Source organism: Bombus impatiens, unplaced genomic scaffold (genome assembly GCF_000188095.3).
Source record: "Bombus impatiens unplaced genomic scaffold, BIMP_2.2 scf_0080, whole genome shotgun sequence".
In the NCBI taxonomy this organism is placed as follows: Eukaryota; Metazoa; Arthropoda; class Insecta; order Hymenoptera; family Apidae; genus Bombus; species Bombus impatiens.
This window is the reverse complement of record NT_176499.1, coordinates 46,537-67,695: the sequence shown is the minus strand read 5'-3', so window position 1 is coordinate 67,695 and position 21,159 is coordinate 46,537. Positions and strand designations below refer to the sequence as shown.

At 26.3% G+C, this 21,159-nt stretch overlaps 6 protein-coding genes across 17 annotated transcripts in view; 4 read left to right on the top strand and 2 right to left on the bottom strand.

Moving 5' to 3' along the window:
• Positions 1-283: 283 nt before the first annotated feature.
• LOC100742617 (probable trafficking protein particle complex subunit 2) lies at positions 284-1,567 on the top strand. Its single transcript, XM_003485694.4, has 3 exons — positions 284-937; positions 1,065-1,298; positions 1,374-1,567. Exons 1-3 carry the CDS (start codon positions 848-850, stop codon positions 1,470-1,472), a joined length of 423 nt encoding a protein of 140 aa, XP_003485742.1. The 5' UTR covers positions 284-847; the 3' UTR covers positions 1,473-1,567.
• A 1,737-nt stretch (positions 1,568-3,304) lies between these two features.
• Positions 3,305-6,038, top strand: LOC100743730 (beta-1,3-glucosyltransferase). Its single transcript, XM_003485785.4, has 10 exons — positions 3,305-3,489; positions 3,849-3,954; positions 4,041-4,150; positions 4,249-4,431; positions 4,512-4,642; positions 4,719-4,899; positions 4,967-5,102; positions 5,183-5,330; positions 5,436-5,712; positions 5,790-6,038. Exons 2-10 carry the CDS (start codon positions 3,882-3,884, stop codon positions 5,943-5,945), a joined length of 1,395 nt encoding a protein of 464 aa, XP_003485833.1. The 5' UTR covers positions 3,305-3,489; positions 3,849-3,881; the 3' UTR covers positions 5,946-6,038.
• LOC100742496 (peroxisomal acyl-coenzyme A oxidase 3-like) lies at positions 6,014-15,990 on the bottom strand. Of its 4 annotated transcripts, none has more exons than XM_012394212.3 (12): positions 15,863-15,990; positions 8,948-9,094; positions 8,701-8,823; positions 8,466-8,624; positions 8,140-8,287; positions 7,779-8,069; positions 7,541-7,704; positions 7,209-7,452; positions 6,876-7,109; positions 6,657-6,811; positions 6,285-6,578; positions 6,014-6,210 (listed from the first exon to the last, which is right to left on the bottom strand). In XM_012394212.3, exons 2-12 carry the CDS (start codon positions 9,065-9,067, stop codon positions 6,118-6,120), a joined length of 2,025 nt encoding a protein of 674 aa, XP_012249635.1. In that variant the 5' UTR covers positions 9,068-9,094; positions 15,863-15,990; the 3' UTR covers positions 6,014-6,117. The 4 variants fall into 4 exon arrangements, with proteins under 4 accessions (XP_012249635.1, XP_003485741.1, XP_012249637.1 ...); XM_003485693.4 differs by lacking the exon at positions 15,863-15,990 and adding an exon at positions 15,566-15,748; XM_012394214.3 differs by lacking the exon at positions 15,863-15,990 and adding an exon at positions 10,701-10,832.
• LOC117151107 (ionotropic receptor 21a-like) lies at positions 10,832-15,560 on the top strand. Of its 3 annotated transcripts, none has more exons than XM_012394239.3 (9): positions 10,832-10,983; positions 11,343-11,523; positions 11,601-11,749; positions 13,148-13,456; positions 13,539-13,641; positions 13,703-13,989; positions 14,060-14,398; positions 14,465-14,846; positions 14,935-15,560. In XM_012394239.3, exons 1-9 carry the CDS (start codon positions 10,934-10,936, stop codon positions 15,214-15,216), a joined length of 2,082 nt encoding a protein of 693 aa, XP_012249662.2. In that variant the 5' UTR covers positions 10,832-10,933; the 3' UTR covers positions 15,217-15,560. The 3 variants fall into 3 exon arrangements, with proteins under 3 accessions (XP_012249662.2, XP_024228326.1, XP_033180778.1); XM_024372558.2 differs by having other exon boundaries at positions 11,634-11,749; positions 14,935-15,291; XM_033324887.1 differs by lacking the exon at positions 13,148-13,456 and having other exon boundaries at positions 14,935-15,291.
• Positions 15,877-18,293, top strand: LOC100742247 (GATOR complex protein NPRL2). Of its 5 annotated transcripts, none has more exons than XM_012394220.1 (9): positions 15,877-15,965; positions 16,404-16,530; positions 16,648-16,739; positions 16,818-16,974; positions 17,044-17,161; positions 17,231-17,465; positions 17,538-17,668; positions 17,738-17,907; positions 17,988-18,291. In XM_012394220.1, the coding sequence occupies exons 1-9, from the start codon at positions 15,961-15,963 to the stop codon at positions 18,162-18,164; spliced, it is 1,212 nt and encodes a 403-aa protein (XP_012249643.1). In that variant the 5' UTR covers positions 15,877-15,960; the 3' UTR covers positions 18,165-18,291. The 5 variants fall into 5 exon arrangements, with proteins under 5 accessions (XP_012249643.1, XP_024228328.1, XP_012249642.1 ...); XM_024372560.2 differs by having other exon boundaries at positions 15,931-16,067; XM_012394219.3 differs by lacking the exon at positions 15,877-15,965 and adding an exon at positions 16,183-16,233 and having other exon boundaries at positions 17,988-18,293.
• LOC100742370 (cilia- and flagella-associated protein 45) overlaps positions 18,233-21,159 on the bottom strand; it is a 37,978-nt gene continuing 35,051 nt past the window's right edge. The window contains exons 3-8 of one of the 3 annotated variants that reach the window (XM_024372566.2): positions 20,426-20,691; positions 19,795-20,205; positions 19,325-19,710; positions 19,127-19,259; positions 18,597-18,890; positions 18,233-18,503 (exon numbers count right to left, since the gene is read on the bottom strand). In XM_024372566.2, coding sequence (XP_024228334.1) covers positions 18,306-18,503; positions 18,597-18,890; positions 19,127-19,259; positions 19,325-19,710; positions 19,795-20,205; positions 20,426-20,614 — 1,611 coding nt within the window. In that variant the 5' untranslated portion in view covers positions 20,615-20,691 and the 3' untranslated portion in view covers positions 18,233-18,305. Of the gene's footprint in view, positions 18,891-19,126; positions 19,260-19,324; positions 19,711-19,794; positions 20,206-20,425; positions 20,692-21,159 lie in introns of those variants that run through there. The other 2 variants (XM_033324888.1, XM_024372565.2) reach the window with 2 other exon arrangements.

Below are 21,159 nucleotides of genomic sequence, written 5' to 3'. Positions count from 1 at the left end.
ATTTTCACATATAGAATAATCTCCTAATAATTGTTTATTCATATCTAGTTTTCCAGATTGATTAATTTAAAATTCATACTTTCTCTAATAACTTTACATACTGTTTTTCACATATTGATCTTTATAATACCATAAGCCTAAATGCACGCAAATATGATCTCACTGTAATATTGTTCTCAATAGAAAAACAAAGAAAGACATGTGATCGCAGCAGGATTGTGCAACAACATGTTGCTCGTATGCATTCAGCCTAATTCTAACTAGTATGTATACTTAGAGAGGAAATTTCCTCTCTAGTATAGTCTATACAAAGAGACGAGACAGTAAACATAAACAAAATTTAATTGTTGCAGCTGCATCTACTGGTTGCCGACTAGTGAAATTCAAGTGTGATATTGTTTCGTCTCATTGGACACACTATATAATCTAGTATATTAAATTAGTATTAGCAAAGAGAAAACTCCTCTCTGGTATCAGCTGATAGCAACGGAAAACTCAATAGCTAGAGTACATATATCACGTGGTCAGTTGTGTTTACTTCCCCTGAGTCAATTGTTGTATAGTATATAATTTATAATTAATATATAATATGCTACAGATATTACATTAAATATATTTGTTACTGAAAAATAATCATTGGTAAATACGAATTTAGTTTTCGTACTACAATGAAATTTATGTATATATAATATTATTTCCAAGTTTACTATTAAAATCGGAACAGTTTTTCCTATGTAATCACTAGTACATCATACATAAATGTCATATATACATGTGACATTTGGTATAAAAGTGTTAATGTATGGAAATAAAATCTTAATTGAAATACATCAAGTCAATCAACAAGATGACAGCTAACTATTATTTCGCAATCGTCGGGCATACTGACAATCCTCTATTTGAAATTGAATTCAACAATTCTGGGAAAGATGCAAAGGTTCATCATTTTTATAGGTTATATTTAAGTAGTATGATACAATTATTTGCTGATTGTATACAACAGTATGAAAATATACTTATAATTTAAAAACAATATTATATTTACATCATTGAATTTTTAACAGAAAGAAGATTATACTCATTTAAACCAATTTATTGCACATGCTGCCCTAGATCTTGTAGACGAACATACTTGGAAAACAACAAATATGCATTTGAAAGTTGTAGACAAATTTAACCAATGGTTCGTGAGTGCATTTGTTACTGCAACTCATATTCGATTTGTCATGGTACATGACAGTAAAAATGAAGACGGTATAAAAAATTTCTTCAATGAAATGTATGAAATGTACATAAAGGTAAGATGCATATATTATAGTATTTGATATTTTATTCATATTATATAATAATAAAATTTTTAATCTCTTTTTTAGTACTCAATGAATCCATTCTATAAATTAAATACGCCTATTAAATCCATTGGCTTTGAGAAAAAGGCGCAATTATATGGTAGGAAATATTTATCTTCATAAATTGTTCATTATTTCATAGTTGTTCCTTGTATGTATCCATTGCATGAAAAGAAAATGGAAGAAGTGATACACTTAATAAAATATCGTAGAAATAATTTCTGCTATGAATAAATTATCTCTTACCTAATTAATATGTATACATAATATGTGAATATTATATGAATGTGGTCATACAAATATGTGAATTTTGAGCTGTATGTAAAAAGAAAAACATGTCACACAGTATTTTCTTTAAAACTATGTAAATTTTGTATATTAAATATTTATATATAATATATAATTTCTAGAATAATTTTTAAGTTATTAAAATGAGAAATAATTATATTTTTTAAACATTTGATTGTATATCATTGTACAAAATATATCGATTTTAATTTTGATAAGACTAAATTGAATGAATAATTGCTTCCTGTCAACTAAGGTTAGTAATAAACAATATTGTATTAGTAAAATGAAAAATTGTAAGATTAAAATCTTTTCATGCTGAAGTTATATCATGAATAAATTAAAAATTAATACTAAAAGTAAATTCAAATCATTGCAAAATTTGATTAAGTAAACAAATATTTACAATGTAAATAAATTTTATACAGTATACATACAGAATATACAGTAATGACATTTTTTTAAGTTATATACTCTTACAGTTACTTTGAGGTCAGTTACATAATTTAAAGGGTATAATTGTATAATTCAGGATTACCAATAGAAATAATCCTTATAATATCTAGATTAATAAAATGCTATAATAAACAATACATAATATATTTTTAACATATTACATATACATATCACACATAGATATTAAGACATCAATTTTATATAAATTAACTTAAAGTTAATTAGTTACAAAAATGAAACTGTTGTATTAAGTCATATAAATTCTAAAATTTACTATAGATTCAAGCCGTCCATAAAATAATTTAGCAATAGTATAATTGTTTTCTAACAAGATACGTAATTAATTAATGTGTGTGTCAATTTTAAATATCGCAGCTTGAAGTAATTCCAATACTTTCTACATATATATATATATATATATATATATATATATATATATATATATATATATATATATATATATATATATATATATATATATATATATATATATATATATATATATATATATATATATATATATATATATATATATATATATATATATATATATATATATATATATATATATATATATATATATATATATATATATATATATATATATATATATATATATATATATATATATATATATATATATATATATATATATATATATATATATATATATATATATATATATATATATATATATATATATATATATATATATATATATATATATATATATATATATATATATATATATATATATATATATATATATATATATATATATATATATATATATATATATATATATATATATATATATATATATATATATATATATATATATATATATATATATATATATATATATATATATATATATATATATATATATATATATATATATATATATATATATATATATATATATATATATATATATATATATATATATATATATATATATATATATATATATATATATATATATATATATATATATATATATATATATATATATATATATATATATATATATATATATATATATATATATATATATATATATATATATATATATATATATATATATATATATATATATATATATATATATATATATATATATATATATATATATATATATATATATATATAATATATATATATATATTATCAAAGAGAACATTTTTTAATTTCTCTTTCTGATATTACTATACTATTAGTACCTGCTAGTCCTGTATCTAGTACCGAAGAGAAAATCTATTACTTATTATCACTAATTAACCATAATATGTGTTCTCAATACGTATATATACATGTTCTACACATACATACGTGGATAGAAGTTTCATGATGGTGGATATTTAGACAAAGAATTTAATGGTAAATTTGTATAAGGTAATACGTTATTGTATTTAATATCTAATCTAGTTAATATTATATTTCTACTATAATGTGTAGAAATATTTGTGATTTTTTGTACTTTAAATACATTATATATGTTTTTTGAACTGTAAATTATTACTATCTAGTACTGTGTATTATCAATCAGTTAAAATAAAAAAAGAATCAAATATCAAGTACTGTGTATTATCAATCAGTTAAAATAAAAAGGAATCAAATATCGTCCAAATATTAAAATTATTCGTTATTAAACTTAATATTTTAAACAACTTGCAACTCACATAGTCTTATTTTCTTACATTAGTATGAAATGTTTTCATCTATTTCAAGTCTTTTAATTTTTTTCTTATAGGAGGGAGTATTAATTAAGTTGAATTTTCGAAAACAATGTTTTCCATATATTCTATGTACTTCATATTTCTTGTATTATTCGTGGATAAGATTAATGTAAATGGTTTAGGTAAGTTATGTTATAGATGTTATATATAGTATACTTATTCTTCATTTTATCATCAAATACAAATTGTAAATTAATTGTTTTTACAGACCCCAGTGACATAGTTATTGTAATATTAGATCAAAAGGAAGGTTATCATATGGCTCATGCTGAAATGTTAAAGAAAAATATTCTTGAACAAGCAGAAGCCCTTGATAAGGTATGTACAATAAAGCATATTTGATACATATAATATTAAAACATATTATATATAAAATATAATCTTTTGCACAAAACATCTATAATTTTTTTCATTAGGATCCTCCCAAAATTATCTTATCTCACAAATTGAATATTAATGGATCTTGGACAATAATACCACTTTTAAATTATTTATTGGATACATATTCCACTTCAAAATGGTTTTTCTTCTGTCTGGAGAATACTGTAATTAGATTGAATAAATTATTAAGTATTCTTCTCAAATATAAAGAAAATAAAGTATGTTATTTTAAATTTATGTTACTTATTAAAATATTTAATTGTACTTAGAATAGTTAAACACGGAGTATTTGTTTTAGAATATATGGATTGGTCATGTATTATACGATCAAGAACCAACTATCATCCATCATTTTGCAGAACATAAGAAAAAATTGAAGTATCCTCATATAGCTTCAGGTTTTGGAATAACGTTAAATTTGTTAGCTAAGTATGTTATACAAGATGTATTTTAAAATGAATTTAAAATTTAAATCACAGGCTTGATATGACTTTTGTTTTATCAGCCTAGTACATAAAATTAATGAAGGTGATAGACCTAAAGATGATTTTTCAATTGATGCATCATATGAATTTGCATCTTTCGTATTGAAAGTTGGTAAAGGAGTACGATTAACACATGTATCTGAAATATGCATCATATCTAATTCTGAGTGTGCTACATATCCAAGATTTTTTCATCCATGTGTAAGTCAGTACTAATGTAATTATAAGTTATAATTCTAAATAATATTCTAATTTATTTTAAATGAAGGATTCATCTGTGACCACTGAAAATATCTATTTTGCTGTAAAAACTTGTTCGAAATTTCATATTGAGAGAATTCCTGTGATTAAAAGAACATGGGCAAAATATGCTACAAATATTGGTTACTTTAGTGATATTGCTGGTATAAATACTTTTATTATATAATTTAACAATGATTATGTGTGTTAATTACCAGTAAAGTAATGTTTCTTTTTAGTATAGATAAACATCTGCCTGATAGTTTCATTGTTCCAAATACAACACAAGGGCATTGTGCTAAAACATACAGCATTTTAGTACAAGCAGATAAAATATTAAAAAAGAAAAATTTAAATTGGTTAATAATCAGTGATGATGACACAATTTTTAGGTATGTATATTTGTTTATATATCTGTATTATATTTGTTTGTAATATATATATAATATATACAATTTAATAATAGATATTAATATAATATTATCTACATAAATTAGCGTGGCACGTTTGTTACGTTTATTGACATGTTACAATCCAAACACACCAGTTGCTATTGGAGAACGATATGGTTTTCAACTCTGGGATAGTGATTACGGGTATGAATATTTAACAGGTGGAGCAGGAGTTGCTTTATCTGCATCTCTGGTTCATGAAATCATAGAACTAGGTAAATGCGAATGTCCGTCATCTACTACTCCAGATGATATGTATCTTTTTGGTATATGTCTATCACGAATCAGAGTGCAACCTGTACATTCATCAATGTTTCATCAAGTATGTTATACGAAATTATTTACTTTATTTAAGATAAATGTAATTTCTTTCAAAACAATAATATATATTTATTACAGGCACGTCCTTCAGATTATGCGACTGCATACCTTGCTTCACAAGAACCTATATCATTCCATAAATTTTGGATGATTGAACCCCAAACGGTTTATGATGAATGGTTTGCAGAAGCAGACAAATTTTTAATCACAGTAAGAAAACACACAGAATTATAATATTATTATGGTTTACTATTCATTCTGTAAGTACTAATAATAAAAATATACAATAATAAAAATCAGAATTTTATAATAAATTTTTATTATCCAGGTGTATAATTTTTATACGTATAATAAAAAATATTAAAAATATAATAACAAAAAATATTAATTACATGTTATGTACATATCATAATTTTGATCGTACTATTTCTCTCCACCATGACGGTCGTTCAAAGTTTTCTTTGACTTTAAATATTTCTTCTTTGATATGTTTATATACCTATATGCAAAACAGATTTAGATAATTGTAGATTGATTAAATGTGAGATTTTGAAAATAAATAAAATAACGTACTTGACCATCTGACATTCCTAATGGAGAATTTAATACAAAATCTGGTGGTGCTAAAACATCTACTAATGCTACTGCCTCTTGAACTAATTCTTTACACAAAATTATAATCCCTCTTCGCAATAATGTATCCATATTACTCTTGGGTGATGCATATCCACCAGCATAAAAGTCTCCTAATCTTTTTTCTAAAATAGCTGCTCCATAGAGCGAACATAACTTTATTAGCACATTGCGTTCTTCTGATCTCCATGAAGGATTTTGAATACATTCTATGAAGTACTTCATTATCACATGCTACAAAAAGAAATATTAATGAAGTTAACATATTCATGTTAACATATACATGTTATAATATTAAAAGAGGGTTATTACCTGCCCATATAATAGAGATAATGTTTGTGCAAAGAATACTTGAGTATTGTTTCTAATTTCGAAATCATCACAACCTTTGCGTTTCAAGTTTTGTGTCTGTTCATATGTTCTTTTTAAATAATAACATAATAACCACGTAAAGGATAAAAATAAATCTGTAAAAAGGAAGTATCAAATAAACTCGTGAATTGTGAAGAGTGTTTAAATTGATTTTCATACTTTCTGGTTTCAATGTTTCATCGACTGTTGTATAAGGGAAAGTTTGCATTAAAATACTGTTGGCATCTTTCATGAAATCTGCTGTTCTTAAAGGAGAATTTATTGGTTTTCCATTGAGTACGTTTGACCATTGATTTAGTAACCAATTGCTGGCTTGTTGAATTAATACATTATTTTCGCCTTCAAATGTACAAGTTACATCATTTTCAGCTCTCAAGTCGCCCAAACGTGAGACTAATAATTACAAATTAAATAAGATAAAATAATAAAAATTAAATAAGATGAAAGCAAAGTATAAATTATTTTATCGTATTTAGTTTACAATCGACATACTTTTAAGATAACCGTGTCCTCCGCAAGACTCTCTACAATCCTGTATAATATCTCGACTAGTCCACGAACATACTGGTTTTGTTGCAGAAGATAATGCATGTATTTCCATACCTTCATTATCAATATTATCTTGATTTTTTGCAGTTATAAGTTTGAAATTAAATTCGCACATTTGATTTACAAATTCAGCAGAAAATATTTTTAGAGCATATGTTGCTGCCAAGTGAGGAAACAATCGCCATTGCTACATGTTTACGTTAAATTTTAATTGTATCATACATTTTATTTATTTATTTTTTTTTTTTAGATTTTCATTCGACTCATTTAAATACCTGCGCTTGATATTTTATAACCGGCCATTCTTCTAATTCCGATGGTCCGAATTGTTTTCTTACGGTACAATATCGCACAGCAATGGTTATTGCAACAGATGCAAAGTTTGCGCATATTGATGTAATGGTAATACGCCCCGAAGATAATGCACCTAAGGATGCACCTATACGAATTTAAATATATAAATATTATTAAAATTGCTGTTAAAAAGAAAACATAATTTCTTTAAATTCTCACCAAATCGTTTGCTTTTATCTTTCACAGATGCTGTATAATTCCCATCTTCAGTAACATCTGCTGTTTTATTTAACAAACATGTTCGAGAAATAAGATAATTGTTAAACATTATGAATCCATTGTCAACTCCATTTAATCCAATTTTTTCACCCATGTCACCAACATCTATATTTGGGTAAGGTATATGAGTATTTGGATTTCTGATGGGTACAATAAAAGTATGAAGACCATGATTTTGTTGATCTGGCGTTACTAATTGTGCAAATACAATAGCATGCGTTGCAGTTTTTCCTAAAAATGCACAAATTTTATTTGTTGTTCATTTATGAATTTGATAAAGTATATATTCCTATTTATTCACCTAAACCGCCAATCCAACATTTTGCAGCTTCGAAATCAGGAGTATTTAAGATAAAAGCCTTTGATTTTGCATCATATGTAGCTGTAGTTCTTATTCCTTTTGCATTTGTTCCATGGGATATCTCAGTCAGTGCAAAACAACAAGTATACTAAAGAAAATAGTATTATATAAATAGAAAATACTATTATAATCTTTTAGCATAAGTTCAAATAAAGATTGAAATAAAATTTTATCAAATACTGATCAATACTGGTTGATTTTATTAAAATTCTATTAAAATTCAGTATTGGAATATTTGAAACATGTTTAATTAAACTAATGCTTACTTCTCCCTCTTGAATTTTTGCTACAGTCTGAAAATGATCATCATTGCCCAATGCAAGAATTGTACTTGGTACCATACCATCCATCACACCCATTTTTATTGGTATAGAGGCTTCATATTGAAATACTATATTAAACCAATGTGCATGAGTTAGTGGACTCTGCAAAAAAGTTATAAATGGCTTATATAAGTAAAAGTTGTTTCTTCTTTTACTTATTATTGTTGATAATATATACTGCAATATTATTATCTCTCAGTGCTCGAACACGAGCATTACAAAGCCTTCGTTGTTCATCTAATGTAGTACAGTTATGTCTTTGAAATACTGATGTCTTTTTCATAAAATCCCACAATGTTTTCTGAAATGACAAAGAACATGTGAAACTTTTTATATTCATACTTTACATACAAAAATTCCAAATTAAGAAAATGAAACTAAAATTTTTCAAATATATTATTAAAATAATATCTCTTTCTATATACCTGAAATTCAACAAAATCTTCTCCTTCTATATTAAGTTTCAATAATTTCCAATCAAATGTTGCAGATTTTCTATAAGGGTCTAAAGGGCCTTTTGGTAAGTCAGCTATTGTATTCTTCATCTTAACTAAGTTCTTCGGCTACAACACCTATACAGTACAATAATGTTTAGATTTGTGCTTGATACAATATACAACGATACTTTTAAATTCTCGAGAACGCTATATAATTTATAAATTGTTTTATTAACTTTTATTAAGGATAATTTTACATAATAGTACATCTCTATTATTAATACAGTAGATACACAATTTTAAATATTACATTTATTTTATATGATAATCATTAAAACAATCAAGCACAATTTTGATGTTTTAGAGGATATGAGGCTTTTTAAAATATTTCTCATTTTTTGACAATGCAGAGAAAATAAAATATCTATCAGTAAAGGATGACAAAGCAACAAAAACAGATTGAAATTCTTGATATTTCTACTTTTATTAATGTACAGTCGTCTAATTGTATTAATTCGAATCTTTTAATTTTTTTAAATCATAAGACCATGAGTATCATAGGAAATTTTAATATCCTATTTTATTTTTAATTTATGAAGATCTTTTGCACTTATGAATGAAGGCGTACTAGTAGGCAGGTGTTAAAGAACATATTTAGATTAGATAAGAAATTTGGCAAAATATACATACGGTATACACATGTATTTATTACTACTATGTATAATACATTTTACGACATTTCGTATATTTTTGACTTATGAATTTCCATTCGTTTTTTTGCTAGCAGTGCAGGTGTTCATGCTTTTATCATGATCTCAATATGAAATTGAAATATCAGTAATGGATTGTTCACATAAGTACTATTTATATACTTTACTCTTTTTTAAATTAATAAGATTCTTCAAATATTTATTTTCTTTATTTACTATTACTTTACTATTTATTACTTTAGTATCTATTACTTCAGTATCTATTACTTTATTTTCTTATCTATAAAAATATAATCGATACTCACACAAAAAAAATAAAAATTTCAATGAATAGTCACTCGTTGGAAAGTACAACATATACTGTATACAGCAATTCATTCGACCGTTAATGAAGGCTCACTTGCGTATGAATAATATATCGATAATAAAAAGTGATTTAATATATTGTTTGGTTTGGAAACAATAAGATTAAGTTATTCAAAGTATAATAAAAAACGCATATTAAAAAAAAATTATTTATATCTCAATTCGCGGTTATTTTGGCAAATCAAACGTAAAAGTAGACATAGTTTAACAAAGAAACAAAATGACTACTTTATATATATAAGTAATTATAGCAACTTGTATGTGATAATGATAATTGCAATATGTTTTAATACCGCAATGCATAGCATTTACACTTCGTCTACTATGTATTTTCGCTATCATAAGAGGTTTCATAATACACATTAATTGGGATGTAAATATTTATATATAGAACTCATATCATTAATGATTATGCAAAGTAACACATAATATTAAATTGTAACATTACATATAGATATTTATTTTAATTTTCTCATAATATCTTCATTCAAACATTATCAAATTACCACCCATTTTTAATTTTCCCTCTGTTTTCGGTATGTATCTTATATCTCCTGTAAATTCCGCGTTAAACGACATTCATACTGATCGAAATTTGATTTTTAATTCAACATTTCAGCACGCTTTGCAATCGATTTATAAGAATAAAAATAAATTGAACTCACCGTGACCTTTTATTCAAAGTTGATGTAAACGAAACAGCTAAGTTACATTTACATTATCGATTGCATTTCCTATGTAAATTAATTCCCCTGCAAATGAGATTCCTGAATATTTTATTACTTCGTACGATCGAAAGAACAAATTAAAAGGATCCAGTAAGTCGATGGCATGCATGTGTATGTAAAGCGTTTCAATCAGAAATCGTATCGCAATTTTTAGCAGTAGAATCCGAACAATGATACTTGTTACGTTGTTTCTTCAAATCATACTGGTATCCGGTAAAAGGTAACGGCATTAATGAAGTTTAAATTAACATTATTTTAATTAGTCAATTTCTTGTGCGCGGTATTTTAATTATTATTCAAACTTTTACTTTTTACATCCTTTTGTTTATTATTAATATATTAAAGACAAAATTTAGCGAAATTCAATCAATGGAATAAAACGATCAGTTTCCGTGAATATAAATTGAAATGGAAAATTAACAATTGTACTGCATTTATAACTAGTTGCATAATTTTATTAATTTTTATTAGATATATATAGATTTCATATCTACAATCCACGAGTTAATTTACGAGAAACCTAATTTATTTCTAATTAAAAGAAATAATCATTTAGCAAATATTTATAAAATTGTATAGTGTATTTTATAAAGAGCATCAATGCGTGAACAGTGGAAACAATTTGAAATCTGTCGTCGAAGAAATCGTGGAAGAAATTATCGACCAAAGGAATTGCATTGTTTTTGTTAGCGATTCTGTTTATCGAAATCTCGTAGATGTTAAAAATATTAAAGGTTCCTCAACTGTATTGAAATATGAGGTAAGATCAGATATTCTAATTTGTTCTTAACTTTTTATGTTCTTAACTTTACTAATTATTTATAATGTACATTGCAGATTGCACTGCGTGATAACGAACAATTTTTACAGCCAAGACGACAAGTTCAGAGAATTTTGATCGACGGAAAAGCAGTTAATTGCAGTGCATATATTATATTAATTGCTAATGGATTTATGGCAGCTGAATTTTTGCAATATACAGAAAGGTAAATATATAAATAAATATTAATCAGATCATCCTCAGATATCATAAATATTAATCAATAATCCTCAACAAATTTTTCAATCTTTTAAATAATAATGCATTCTAGTAGTCAGAAGCTACATTTATAATACAATGGATATTGTAAAAAATGACCTATATCTTGATTTGTTATCGAATGAAAATTAACTAGTTCTATAAAAACTTTTGTTATAAGATCTACAATTTCACGATTTAATTGGATGTAATTCTTCTACGATATATTTATAGCCAGAAATTATATAATTAGAAATTCTTAGAAATTATCTAATACGATGTTTGAAAAAACTGAAACGTACTAAACAGAAATTAAAAAGGTTATATTGTTTTTTAGTTTTCCTGAAGAAAGACAAAAACATAGATAGGGATCATTTTTATTATGAACCCAAAGTGATAAAAATCAATTTTTCTCTATCATCAATTAAAACAAAAATATACTCATTAGGTTCATTTGCTAGCAATATTCTTGGTAACTTCTTCCAAATAGAAGATGCTTAGGGCCTATCATTTTTCAAACTACAGGATTTTGTTGCCACTTCCTAATGCAGTTCTACAGACATTTTAAAATACATTAACTCTTATTTCCCGCAAAACGAATATTACATCTTTTACATTTATTTCGAAACCCTACCAGATCGATGGGGCGTCACGAATCAAATCGCGAGGTTGTAAGCTTAATGTTAACCACGTTGGTATACGATTTTATCGCGAGTACTTGCCACTAAATTTAACTCTTAACTGATATCACTGGCGTCATAAATGACTTCAACAATTTTGATTGGATTAGTATTAGATTGAACAATTGTAGAAAATTACATAATAAGAACCATTACTAACATTTAATGCTCCTTATCGCGTAAAGTACAAAATACAAATTAATTAAGTGGCTTAATCCAAGCTATTATGAATCATGATTCAAAGATATCAGATAAGAAATAGTTGATTATGGAGCAAGATAAACTTTCACTTAATTTAGAAATACGAGGATACATGATATCATGTATACACAATAATGTCACAATAGTTTAGGATAGTTTGTGTACTTTTATTTATGATACATTTGTATAAACATATGCATTCTTAATTTCACGAAGTAATTAATTAGAGCATTCTTCCTTTTGTTATAGTCTCCCTTACTTTTATTCTCATTTATAATAATATTAATCATCATTATTTTTTTCAATAGAAAATTATTTCTATTAATACGAATTTAATTAGATATTATCAGAGATAAGGAACAAAAAAATTGAATCAACTCCTATTTCAGGTTAAAATCAGAATCAAATATCAGATTTGAAATATTAAATTTATTAATAATTATTATTTAGTATTTCAAATACTAAATTTCATTTTTTACTTTCAGAGAACGTCTTATTAACACCCGTGGATTATTTTTACTGTTATATGACTCTCGTTTATTCCGATCGCATTTGCATTATCTTTGGAACAGGATAATTAATGTAGTTTTTATTCGCCAATACAATGCATACAAGTATCGTTCTGGTGAGAAAGCTTCCAAAGAAAGAATTGATTTGGATACGGTCTATTTTCCCCTTCGTAAAAGAAAATCTATTGTGACAAAATATATAGATACTTGGTACAAAGGCAAATTGCTTTATGGTACCAATCATTTTACAGAGAAAATCACTAACTTACAAGAAAAACATTTGCAGTTTGTATAAAAGATTATAATGCAGCTATAATTATAACTATTACTTTAAGAAATAGTAAGAAAGATTTGATACATATTTCAGAATTGCTGTATTTGAGCATATTCCAGCAGTGACAACAAAGTCAAGAGCATACTATAACAAACAACCAAATAATAACACAGAAGGTCTTGGAATAGAATTTGAAGTATGTACTATATGTATACAAGACTTATGGCTTTATATTTTTATTCTTTTATATTTTTCAGTTAATGCAGATCATATCAAAAGCAATGAATTTTAAACCAAAATATTATATGCCTGATAATATTACTTTAGAGAAATGGGGCATCAACGAAGATAATCAAACTCATGTTGGATTAGTAGGTGAAGCCATACAAGGAAAGGCTGCATTTTATTTGGGTGATTTGCACTATACATTGCACCACTTGAATTACTTTGACCTTACTACCCCATACAATACTGAATGCCTTACTTTTCTGACACCAGAATCTTTAACTAAAAATTCATGGAAGCTTCTAATACTTCCATTCAAGTAAGTATAAAATGAAAGAAATGTAATTAATAAACAAATAAAATATGTATATATATATATTGCTTTTTAGATTTTACACCTGGATTGCTCTTGTCCTTACTTTAATTTTAGGAGGGGTTGTATTTTATTTTTTATCAATATCGTATAAAAAACATATAAGTTTGTATAAAAATCAAATGCATTTCCAAAATACATCAATGAAGAAAGAAATAAAGGGGTTATACTTATTCACTGAAATAGGAAATAGTATTTTATATACTTATGGCATGCTATTTCAAATTTCATTGCCAAGTTTGCCAAGCTCTTGGGCTGTACGGGTATTAATTGGATGGTGGTGGATTTATAGCATTTTAGTTGCAGTTGCTTATCGAGCTAGCATGACCGCAACCTTAGCGAATCCAGTTGCCAGGTGAAAATTATTTTAATAAAATGTTTCAATGTATTACACTTTATTTATATTGCAATTTGTATGCAGAGTTACTATTGATACATTAGGACAGTTGGCAAAAAGTTCTATAGAAGTTGGAGGATGGAATAAGGAGAATAAAAATTTTTTCTCAATGTCATCAGATCTTAGTAGCCAAGAAATTGGTAACAAATTCAAGTTAATTCAAGAAGAAGATAAAGCTATTGAGAAAGTGGCAAACGGTTCTTTTGCTTACTATGAGAATTCTTATTTACTTCGACATGTCCGTGTAAAGAGACAGATATTAGAGAAAGAACAAAAAGAAAATATAACTACAGTGGATATATCATCAAAGCATAATTTACATATCATGGAAGAATGTGTCATAAATATGCCAATAGCCCTTGGTTTAGAAAAAAATTCACCATTGAAACCAAGGGTTGATACTTTAGTATGTATCTCTTTTTGTAAATTATTATAAAACTATTATGAGAAAAGGTATTTAGCAATGATCTATCTTATACAATGCATATTCTTAGATAAGGCGTATAATAGAAATTGGATTAGTTGAAAAATGGTTAAGTGATGTCATGGAGTGGTCAAAAATTATGGAAATAAGACAAGAAACAGAGTCAGAGAAAGCATTGGTTGATCTTCATAAATTACAAGGTGCATTTATTGCAATTATAGTTGGATATGTATTAGCTTTTATGGTTTTAATAGGTGAAATTTTATATTGGAAACATATTGTACTAAAAGATCCAAAGTTTGACAAGTACCATTTAGATATATTCTATAGCATTAATAATCCCAAAATATAAAAAAACAATTAATATTTTTTCATTAATTTTTCAAAAGATAAAATTTATTTTATTGTGATAATAAAATCTTAAAAGCTTAAAAATCTTAAAAATAGAAAAAGATTACTTTTTTAATATATGTTTATAAAATTATGGTAAATATTATCATATAGTAGGCATAAAAAGGATATGAACTAAACTTATTGCAGATAAAAAATTTAAACATGTATGTACATAAGTTATGGTTACAGATTGCAAGATGTCTATGACTAAAAAACAGTTGCTATCAATATGATACAGCTATAATTGTGACAAAAATATAATAAAAGAATTTATAAGTCCTTAGTAAAATGTTAATAAAATTACGTACCAATAATATAACAAAGAAGGTTAAATATTCTTCCTCTCTTTGTTACACAGGCACTTGTTCTTACTTATTCATTGAATTGCTTTCTCTTTCCCTCTCTCTTTATTTCTCATGATGTTTCTTTCTCATGCTTGACTATCTTTTTTCCTTACTAATATGTATTACATATTTTTATCATTGCTCCTCTTATTCTTATTTTCTTATATCTTTTGTGTTTTTGTTCATCTATTTATATTATCCTCATTATCTAAACTCACTTTTTGTCTGTTTAAAAAAATATTTATTTATACTTCTGTTTACATTTATGTGTTCCTATTTCCCCTTATGATATGGTATAAATACATTTTTCCTCTTGAGTACACATATGTATAAGTAGAAATATGTTGTGACACATATCTATGCAGTACGTAGTTTTTTAAAAATTGCATTTCGAAAGAAACGTTACTCTACAAATTTTCAAGGATTTTTCATGCTTCTTATTGTACGAAATAAAATGTATTTTAAGGTATATTCACTATAGTTAATACATATTTAATCAATAAAAATTTGTTTATAAATTAAAAAAATAGGATGTTTTTTATTTTTGTACAAGTAAATAGAGATTCAAGCAAATATAAAAATCTTAATTTCATAAAATTGCAGTATGTAATTATGTATGAAAATTTTCCTATGTATGTAGATAAGAATTGAATTTGAAGAAGTATTGATTGTATTGATTTTGACTATTTTGATATGAAAATTGATTGCTAATTTGTTTAAAATTATGAAATAAGTAATAGATTCGGTTCTTTATTAACATGCATGTGAATATATTTTAATAATATTTTATATATTATTATAGGTTATTGAAATCGACAAAAATGACATCAGTAACAGAGAATAAAAAGGATGAGGCACAAGAAGATCCGATTAGATGTATATTTTTTTCAGAATTTCATCCTATTGTGGGTCCAATGATTACTTGTCAGGTTAGCTAAGGTTATACACAACGTATAATAAATATTATTTTGATTTTTTTATTTTAATTATTTTTATATGTAACTTATAAAACTTATAAAGTTCATAATGATATATGTTTTTACTAGGTTCCAGATAATTTTATTTCAAAGGATATTTTTGACAATGTCAGTGTTTATATTATACCAAAAGCAAAGTTACAGCGTAGTACTATCACAGTGTAAGTAGAGGCAAAAAGAAATATGAAAATTTAAGAATTTATTTTGAACTAGTTTATTAAATTATTTATTTTGTATAGGACATTGAAGGATTATAAAATCCTAGGATTTCCAGTAAAGATTGATGATAAGAAGTATGCAAGAAATGCATTTTATTTCAACTTATGTTTTGTATGTGATGCAGAAGCTCGTACTGTACATTATGAACCTGTTGTAAAAAAGATGTCTGATTTTTTAGTAAGAAACTATACATTGGAAATAATTGCTTTATCAATACTGTTTATCGAACTTAATTTAATTTTTCAGATGGCTCTAGAGGTAGAAAATTGTTTTTTATCTGCCTCTGAGGATAAAACAAGATTAGCAGAAATGTTGCAACATGTAATGCAAGATTTGAATTTACACAAAATGTGTACATTAACAGGTAAACACGTTTTATAAAGAATAGTTTTGTACAAAAATGTTAAAGATGTAAAATATAATATTTTAATAGAGGGGACAATGACGTCCCATTTGAAAGTCATAAAATTAGCACCTGAGCCGAAACCAGTTCTTGATCATCAGGTACCAATATTCTTGGAGGGCCGTGAAGCATTCCAAACTGATCAGTGGGATTTAACCACTCAGCAAGTATTACCATACATAGATGGATTTAATCATGTTGCACGAATAGCAGCTGAAGCAGACGTGGAAAATAATCTAGTTAAAAGTTGTGTACAGAATCTTATGTAAGTACATAAATACAAAATTTCATTTAAAACACAATTTCTCCAGTATTGATTGTTTCTATTCACTTCCAGTTATTACGGTGTTGTAACTTTAATTCCAATATTTCAATACAGTAATGTGTATGCTGCAACTTCCAAATTGAAAGAATTGGCCGAAAATACAAAATTACAAGAACGATGCATAGCATATGCTTCAAAATTCCGTAAGTTATACATCTTCATTGTGAAAACTTATTAGAATAGATAAACATTCTACAAACGATTATTTTTAGCTAGACAACCTGCATATCTTAGAGATATATATCGAATGTATGCAAGTATGACACATGGCAGCAGCATGAGAGATTTGTGTCAACGTCTCAATCCTCAGAATCTAAGAATCAATGAAAGGAGGCTGGTGCAATTTGGTCTTATTGAAGGTCTCATTCGTCGAGTATATAAGGTTATCAGATTTACTGTGAAAGATCCATTTCATTTAAACAATCATTTGTCTTATCTTTTATCAACTTTCATAATTTGCAGTATCCAATATATTTGTCGGGATCTCCTTTTAATGAAGAGACGAAAAACAATCCAGTTTATAAGTACTTTACAGGAACATACAGTCTTGATGAAATTTGTTGTAGTACAGGTCAATCGGCTGCACAAATCGAAGATATTGTTGAACGCGATCCGAATGTTGTTATGTTATGGAAGTAATATTTAGATGTAGTATTTATGTCATGAATTTTGTTTTCTGTGATTTTGATAAGTGTAAAGGTCGTTCATTTAAGCAGGTATAGTACGCAGGATATACTGTGAATGATAAATAGACAAATTACAATTATACATTTATTGTATTTATTGTATATTGCTGATCATTCGTTTTACTTCATTGATGTATATTTCAGGCACTCTGTTTCTTCTCATCTCTTCACATTTTCTTTCCATTGCATCACGCAGCTTTTTCTTACGTATCGCGGCTTCTGTACGTATTGCTAAACCTTCCTCGAACATTTTTTGTCTTGCTTCGATGCGTTCTCTTTCTTTCTCATTTACCTGATGAAGATGATAGACATAAAATAATTTAGTCATAGTATTAGAAGAAAGATAATAAATTAAAAAATCTATAATCCAACCGTGAAAACAAACCTGTTTTAGTATTTCGCTCCTATGAATTAATGCTTGTCGCTGTTTCTTTTCAAGCTCTTTTTGTTCTCGACAGAAAGCTTCCTTTTGAACACGTACAATTTTTTCAAATTCACGTCTTTCTCGTTCTAGTTCAATTGCTTCCATTATTCGTTTGTTGTTTATTTGTTTTTCTCTTTCTTTTATAAGTAACTTCTGGGCTTGCGCTTTTTTAAGAGCTTCTTCCTTTTCTTTTTGTCTCCATTGTCTTTCTACTTCTTCTTGAATTCGTGCAGCATTCAACTCATCGATCCGCTCCTAGAGAAGGGGTGCAAAAAATAATTATTAAAATATAAGTGCGAAATGTACAATTATCTATTTATTCTTATTTATAAATATTGTAATAAAATTTATAATATACAGTACAATGGTACAAATAAAAAAGGAATCCAAAGGCTTTGATATTTAAACCAGAAGCTAATAATTGCAACGTACGGTAAAAAATTTAAATAAATGTAAAAAAAGATAATTCCATTAATTAAATAATTAAATACTTGTTGACCCCTTGCTTGCAATGTCTGTATTGCAACAGTTGTTTTAGCCTTTTCTTTTTCTAATTTTTCCAATCTTCGTTCTTCCGCCAGCTTTGCTTCCCTTTCTTCCTTATACCGTTGGTATTCTTGTATCCTATGAAATATTATCATTAATGATTGATCAAAATTTCAATAATTTAATAATTTGATAAATCTTACCTAAGATCAATGACTTTATTTTGCTGCTTTTCCATGGCTTTAAAGTGTTTTAATTGCTCGTTCCCTTCAGCGAGCTGTTGTCGAATTAATGCGTTTTCGGATTCTTTATTTCGTAATTTTGTAATTTCTTCTTGTTGCCAATTGATATTGTTTAAATTAATTAATCGACTTTCCTCTTGCTTCCTTTCAAACTCTAATATCCTGTTTTCCTCGTTTTCTTTTATTTGATCGATTAGACTATTAGCAAATTTTTGTCTTTTTACTGCTTCGTCCTGTTCTTTTTTAATTTCTTCTTTAATCGCCCATCTTCTTTCATTTTCCATCATATCATTTAAACGTTTCTCTTCTTCCTCCAACTCGAGTTCCATTAGCTTTTTTTCTGCTATCTGTTAAAAATTACAAGCTTTAAATATAATATATAAAAACAGAATTTTATTTCATTATTTAATATATAAATTCACATTATCTACCTGAGCGTCTCTTATAGCACGACATTTAGTCTCTAAAATGATCCTATTGCACTTTTGGATTTCTTCCTCCTGTTCGAGCTTCATCTTCTCTGCTCTTTCAAGCACATGTTTCGCTCTTTTCCTAGCTTCCTCTTCTATTTCGGCCAATTGCGGGCATTTTTCTCGAGGCCTTCCTTGATCTATTCTACGAAATTCCTCTTTTCTCTCCATACTCTCTTTCATAAGTCTTTGCCTCTCTTCTTCCTCCGATTTAAGAGCCGCATCTCGCTCTTCCTTCGTCAGAGAACTGTATTTTTGAAATTCGTCGTACTCTTCTTTTGTTAAAATTTTTGGAGGAGGTAGTCTCTTTTTTATGACTTTCTGTCCACTTAGTTGCATTCTTGGTTTACTTCTACCTATTTTTTTGGTTGGCTAAATAATTTAAAATGCGATCATTACAGACACGACAAATATTTGTGTATCAATGATATGATGTTATTAATTAATTAACAACATGCTAAAATAACGGGATACGTAGTTGTATTTCAATATATAGATTTCTTTCATAGACGTTATTATTAAATTATACAAATATTATCTTACAACAATTATTATATAAATTTTCTATGTTTAAAGCAAAATATAAAATTACCTCTTTTCCATTGTACGAATAACGATATTGACCAGATTTACATTCCGCAGTTCGAATACAAGTATTCTGTAGTCCACTAGAGCAAACATCTTTGAATTTCGTTTCCTTTCTATCTCTTGCACTACAAGACGGTGATCCACAAATTGTGTTTGACTTTGATGTATTATTTCCTATTCTTTGCACTACCATTTTACACTTTCCAAGATTCTATTTTTTCCCAAACGAGATCTTCGATATTCGTTGTTTAACTTATTAATCCATGAAGGCTATTTAACAAATAATAATTATGGCAAGGTATCAATCTGAAAAATTTCTGTGATTTATTTTAATGGCACGTTACTCAAACTATTGTTGTTATTGTCGCAAATATCGGTAAAACAAAAATGGGGATAGATTAACCAGGAAGAACTAACATCGAGGACTGATGAGGAATAAGTTTTGTTCATTGTTTACAAACGGTAACCTACGATTTCGTCGTTTGTTTTGTCAATAGTAAACCGACAACATATTTCAATTCCATAACGGAATGTTTACCGAAATATTTTTTATAATATTATCAATATTATTTACATTCATTTTCAACACCAAAGTATCTATAGCATAGCTATTTATTGATCAAATTTTAATATTTATTACTAAAGTAAATTTGTATATATGTACATTAAAATATTTATATTTTTTTTTATCAATTATTAATATTTCTTCAATATTTTAGGTTTCATTGAAATGCATTC

Excerpts from the sequence above, each read along its gene's own strand:
- LOC117151107 (XM_012394239.3), top strand. The coding sequence starts at position 10,934 with ATGATACTTGTTACGTTGTTTCTTCAAATCATACTGGTATCCGGTAAA. Across the intron at positions 11,524-11,600 it reads CAACTGTATTGAAATATGAG|ATTGCACTGCGTGATAACGA; the intron begins GTAAGATCAGAT and ends TGTACATTGCAG. Across the intron at positions 14,399-14,464 it reads TTAGCGAATCCAGTTGCCAG|AGTTACTATTGATACATTAG; the intron begins GTGAAAATTATT and ends ATTTGTATGCAG.
- LOC100743730 (XM_003485785.4), top strand. The coding sequence starts at position 3,882 with ATGTTTTCCATATATTCTATGTACTTCATATTTCTTGTATTATTCGTG. Across the intron at positions 3,955-4,040 it reads GATTAATGTAAATGGTTTAG|ACCCCAGTGACATAGTTATT; the intron begins GTAAGTTATGTT and ends TTGTTTTTACAG. Across the intron at positions 4,432-4,511 it reads TCAAATATAAAGAAAATAAA|AATATATGGATTGGTCATGT; the intron begins GTATGTTATTTT and ends TATTTGTTTTAG.
- LOC100742617 (XM_003485694.4), top strand. The coding sequence starts at position 848 with ATGACAGCTAACTATTATTTCGCAATCGTCGGGCATACTGACAATCCT. Across the intron at positions 938-1,064 it reads ATTCTGGGAAAGATGCAAAG|AAAGAAGATTATACTCATTT; the intron begins GTTCATCATTTT and ends AATTTTTAACAG. Across the intron at positions 1,299-1,373 it reads TGTATGAAATGTACATAAAG|TACTCAATGAATCCATTCTA; the intron begins GTAAGATGCATA and ends TCTCTTTTTTAG.
- LOC100742247 (XM_012394219.3), top strand. The coding sequence starts at position 16,214 with ATGTATGAAAATTTTCCTAT. Across the intron at positions 16,234-16,403 it reads ATGTATGAAAATTTTCCTAT|GTTATTGAAATCGACAAAAA; the intron begins GTATGTAGATAA and ends ATATTATTATAG. Across the intron at positions 17,466-17,537 it reads AGTTGTGTACAGAATCTTAT|TTATTACGGTGTTGTAACTT; the intron begins GTAAGTACATAA and ends ATTCACTTCCAG.
- LOC100742496 (XM_012394212.3), bottom strand. The coding sequence starts at position 9,067 with ATGAAGAATACAATAGCTGACTTACCAAAAGGCCCTTTAGACCCTTAT. Across the intron at positions 8,824-8,947 it reads AAGATTTTGTTGAATTTCAG|AAAACATTGTGGGATTTTAT; the intron begins GTATATAGAAAG and ends TTGTCATTTCAG. Across the intron at positions 7,705-7,778 it reads AGATAAAAGCAAACGATTTG|GTGCATCCTTAGGTGCATTA; the intron begins GTGAGAATTTAA and ends AAATTCGTATAG.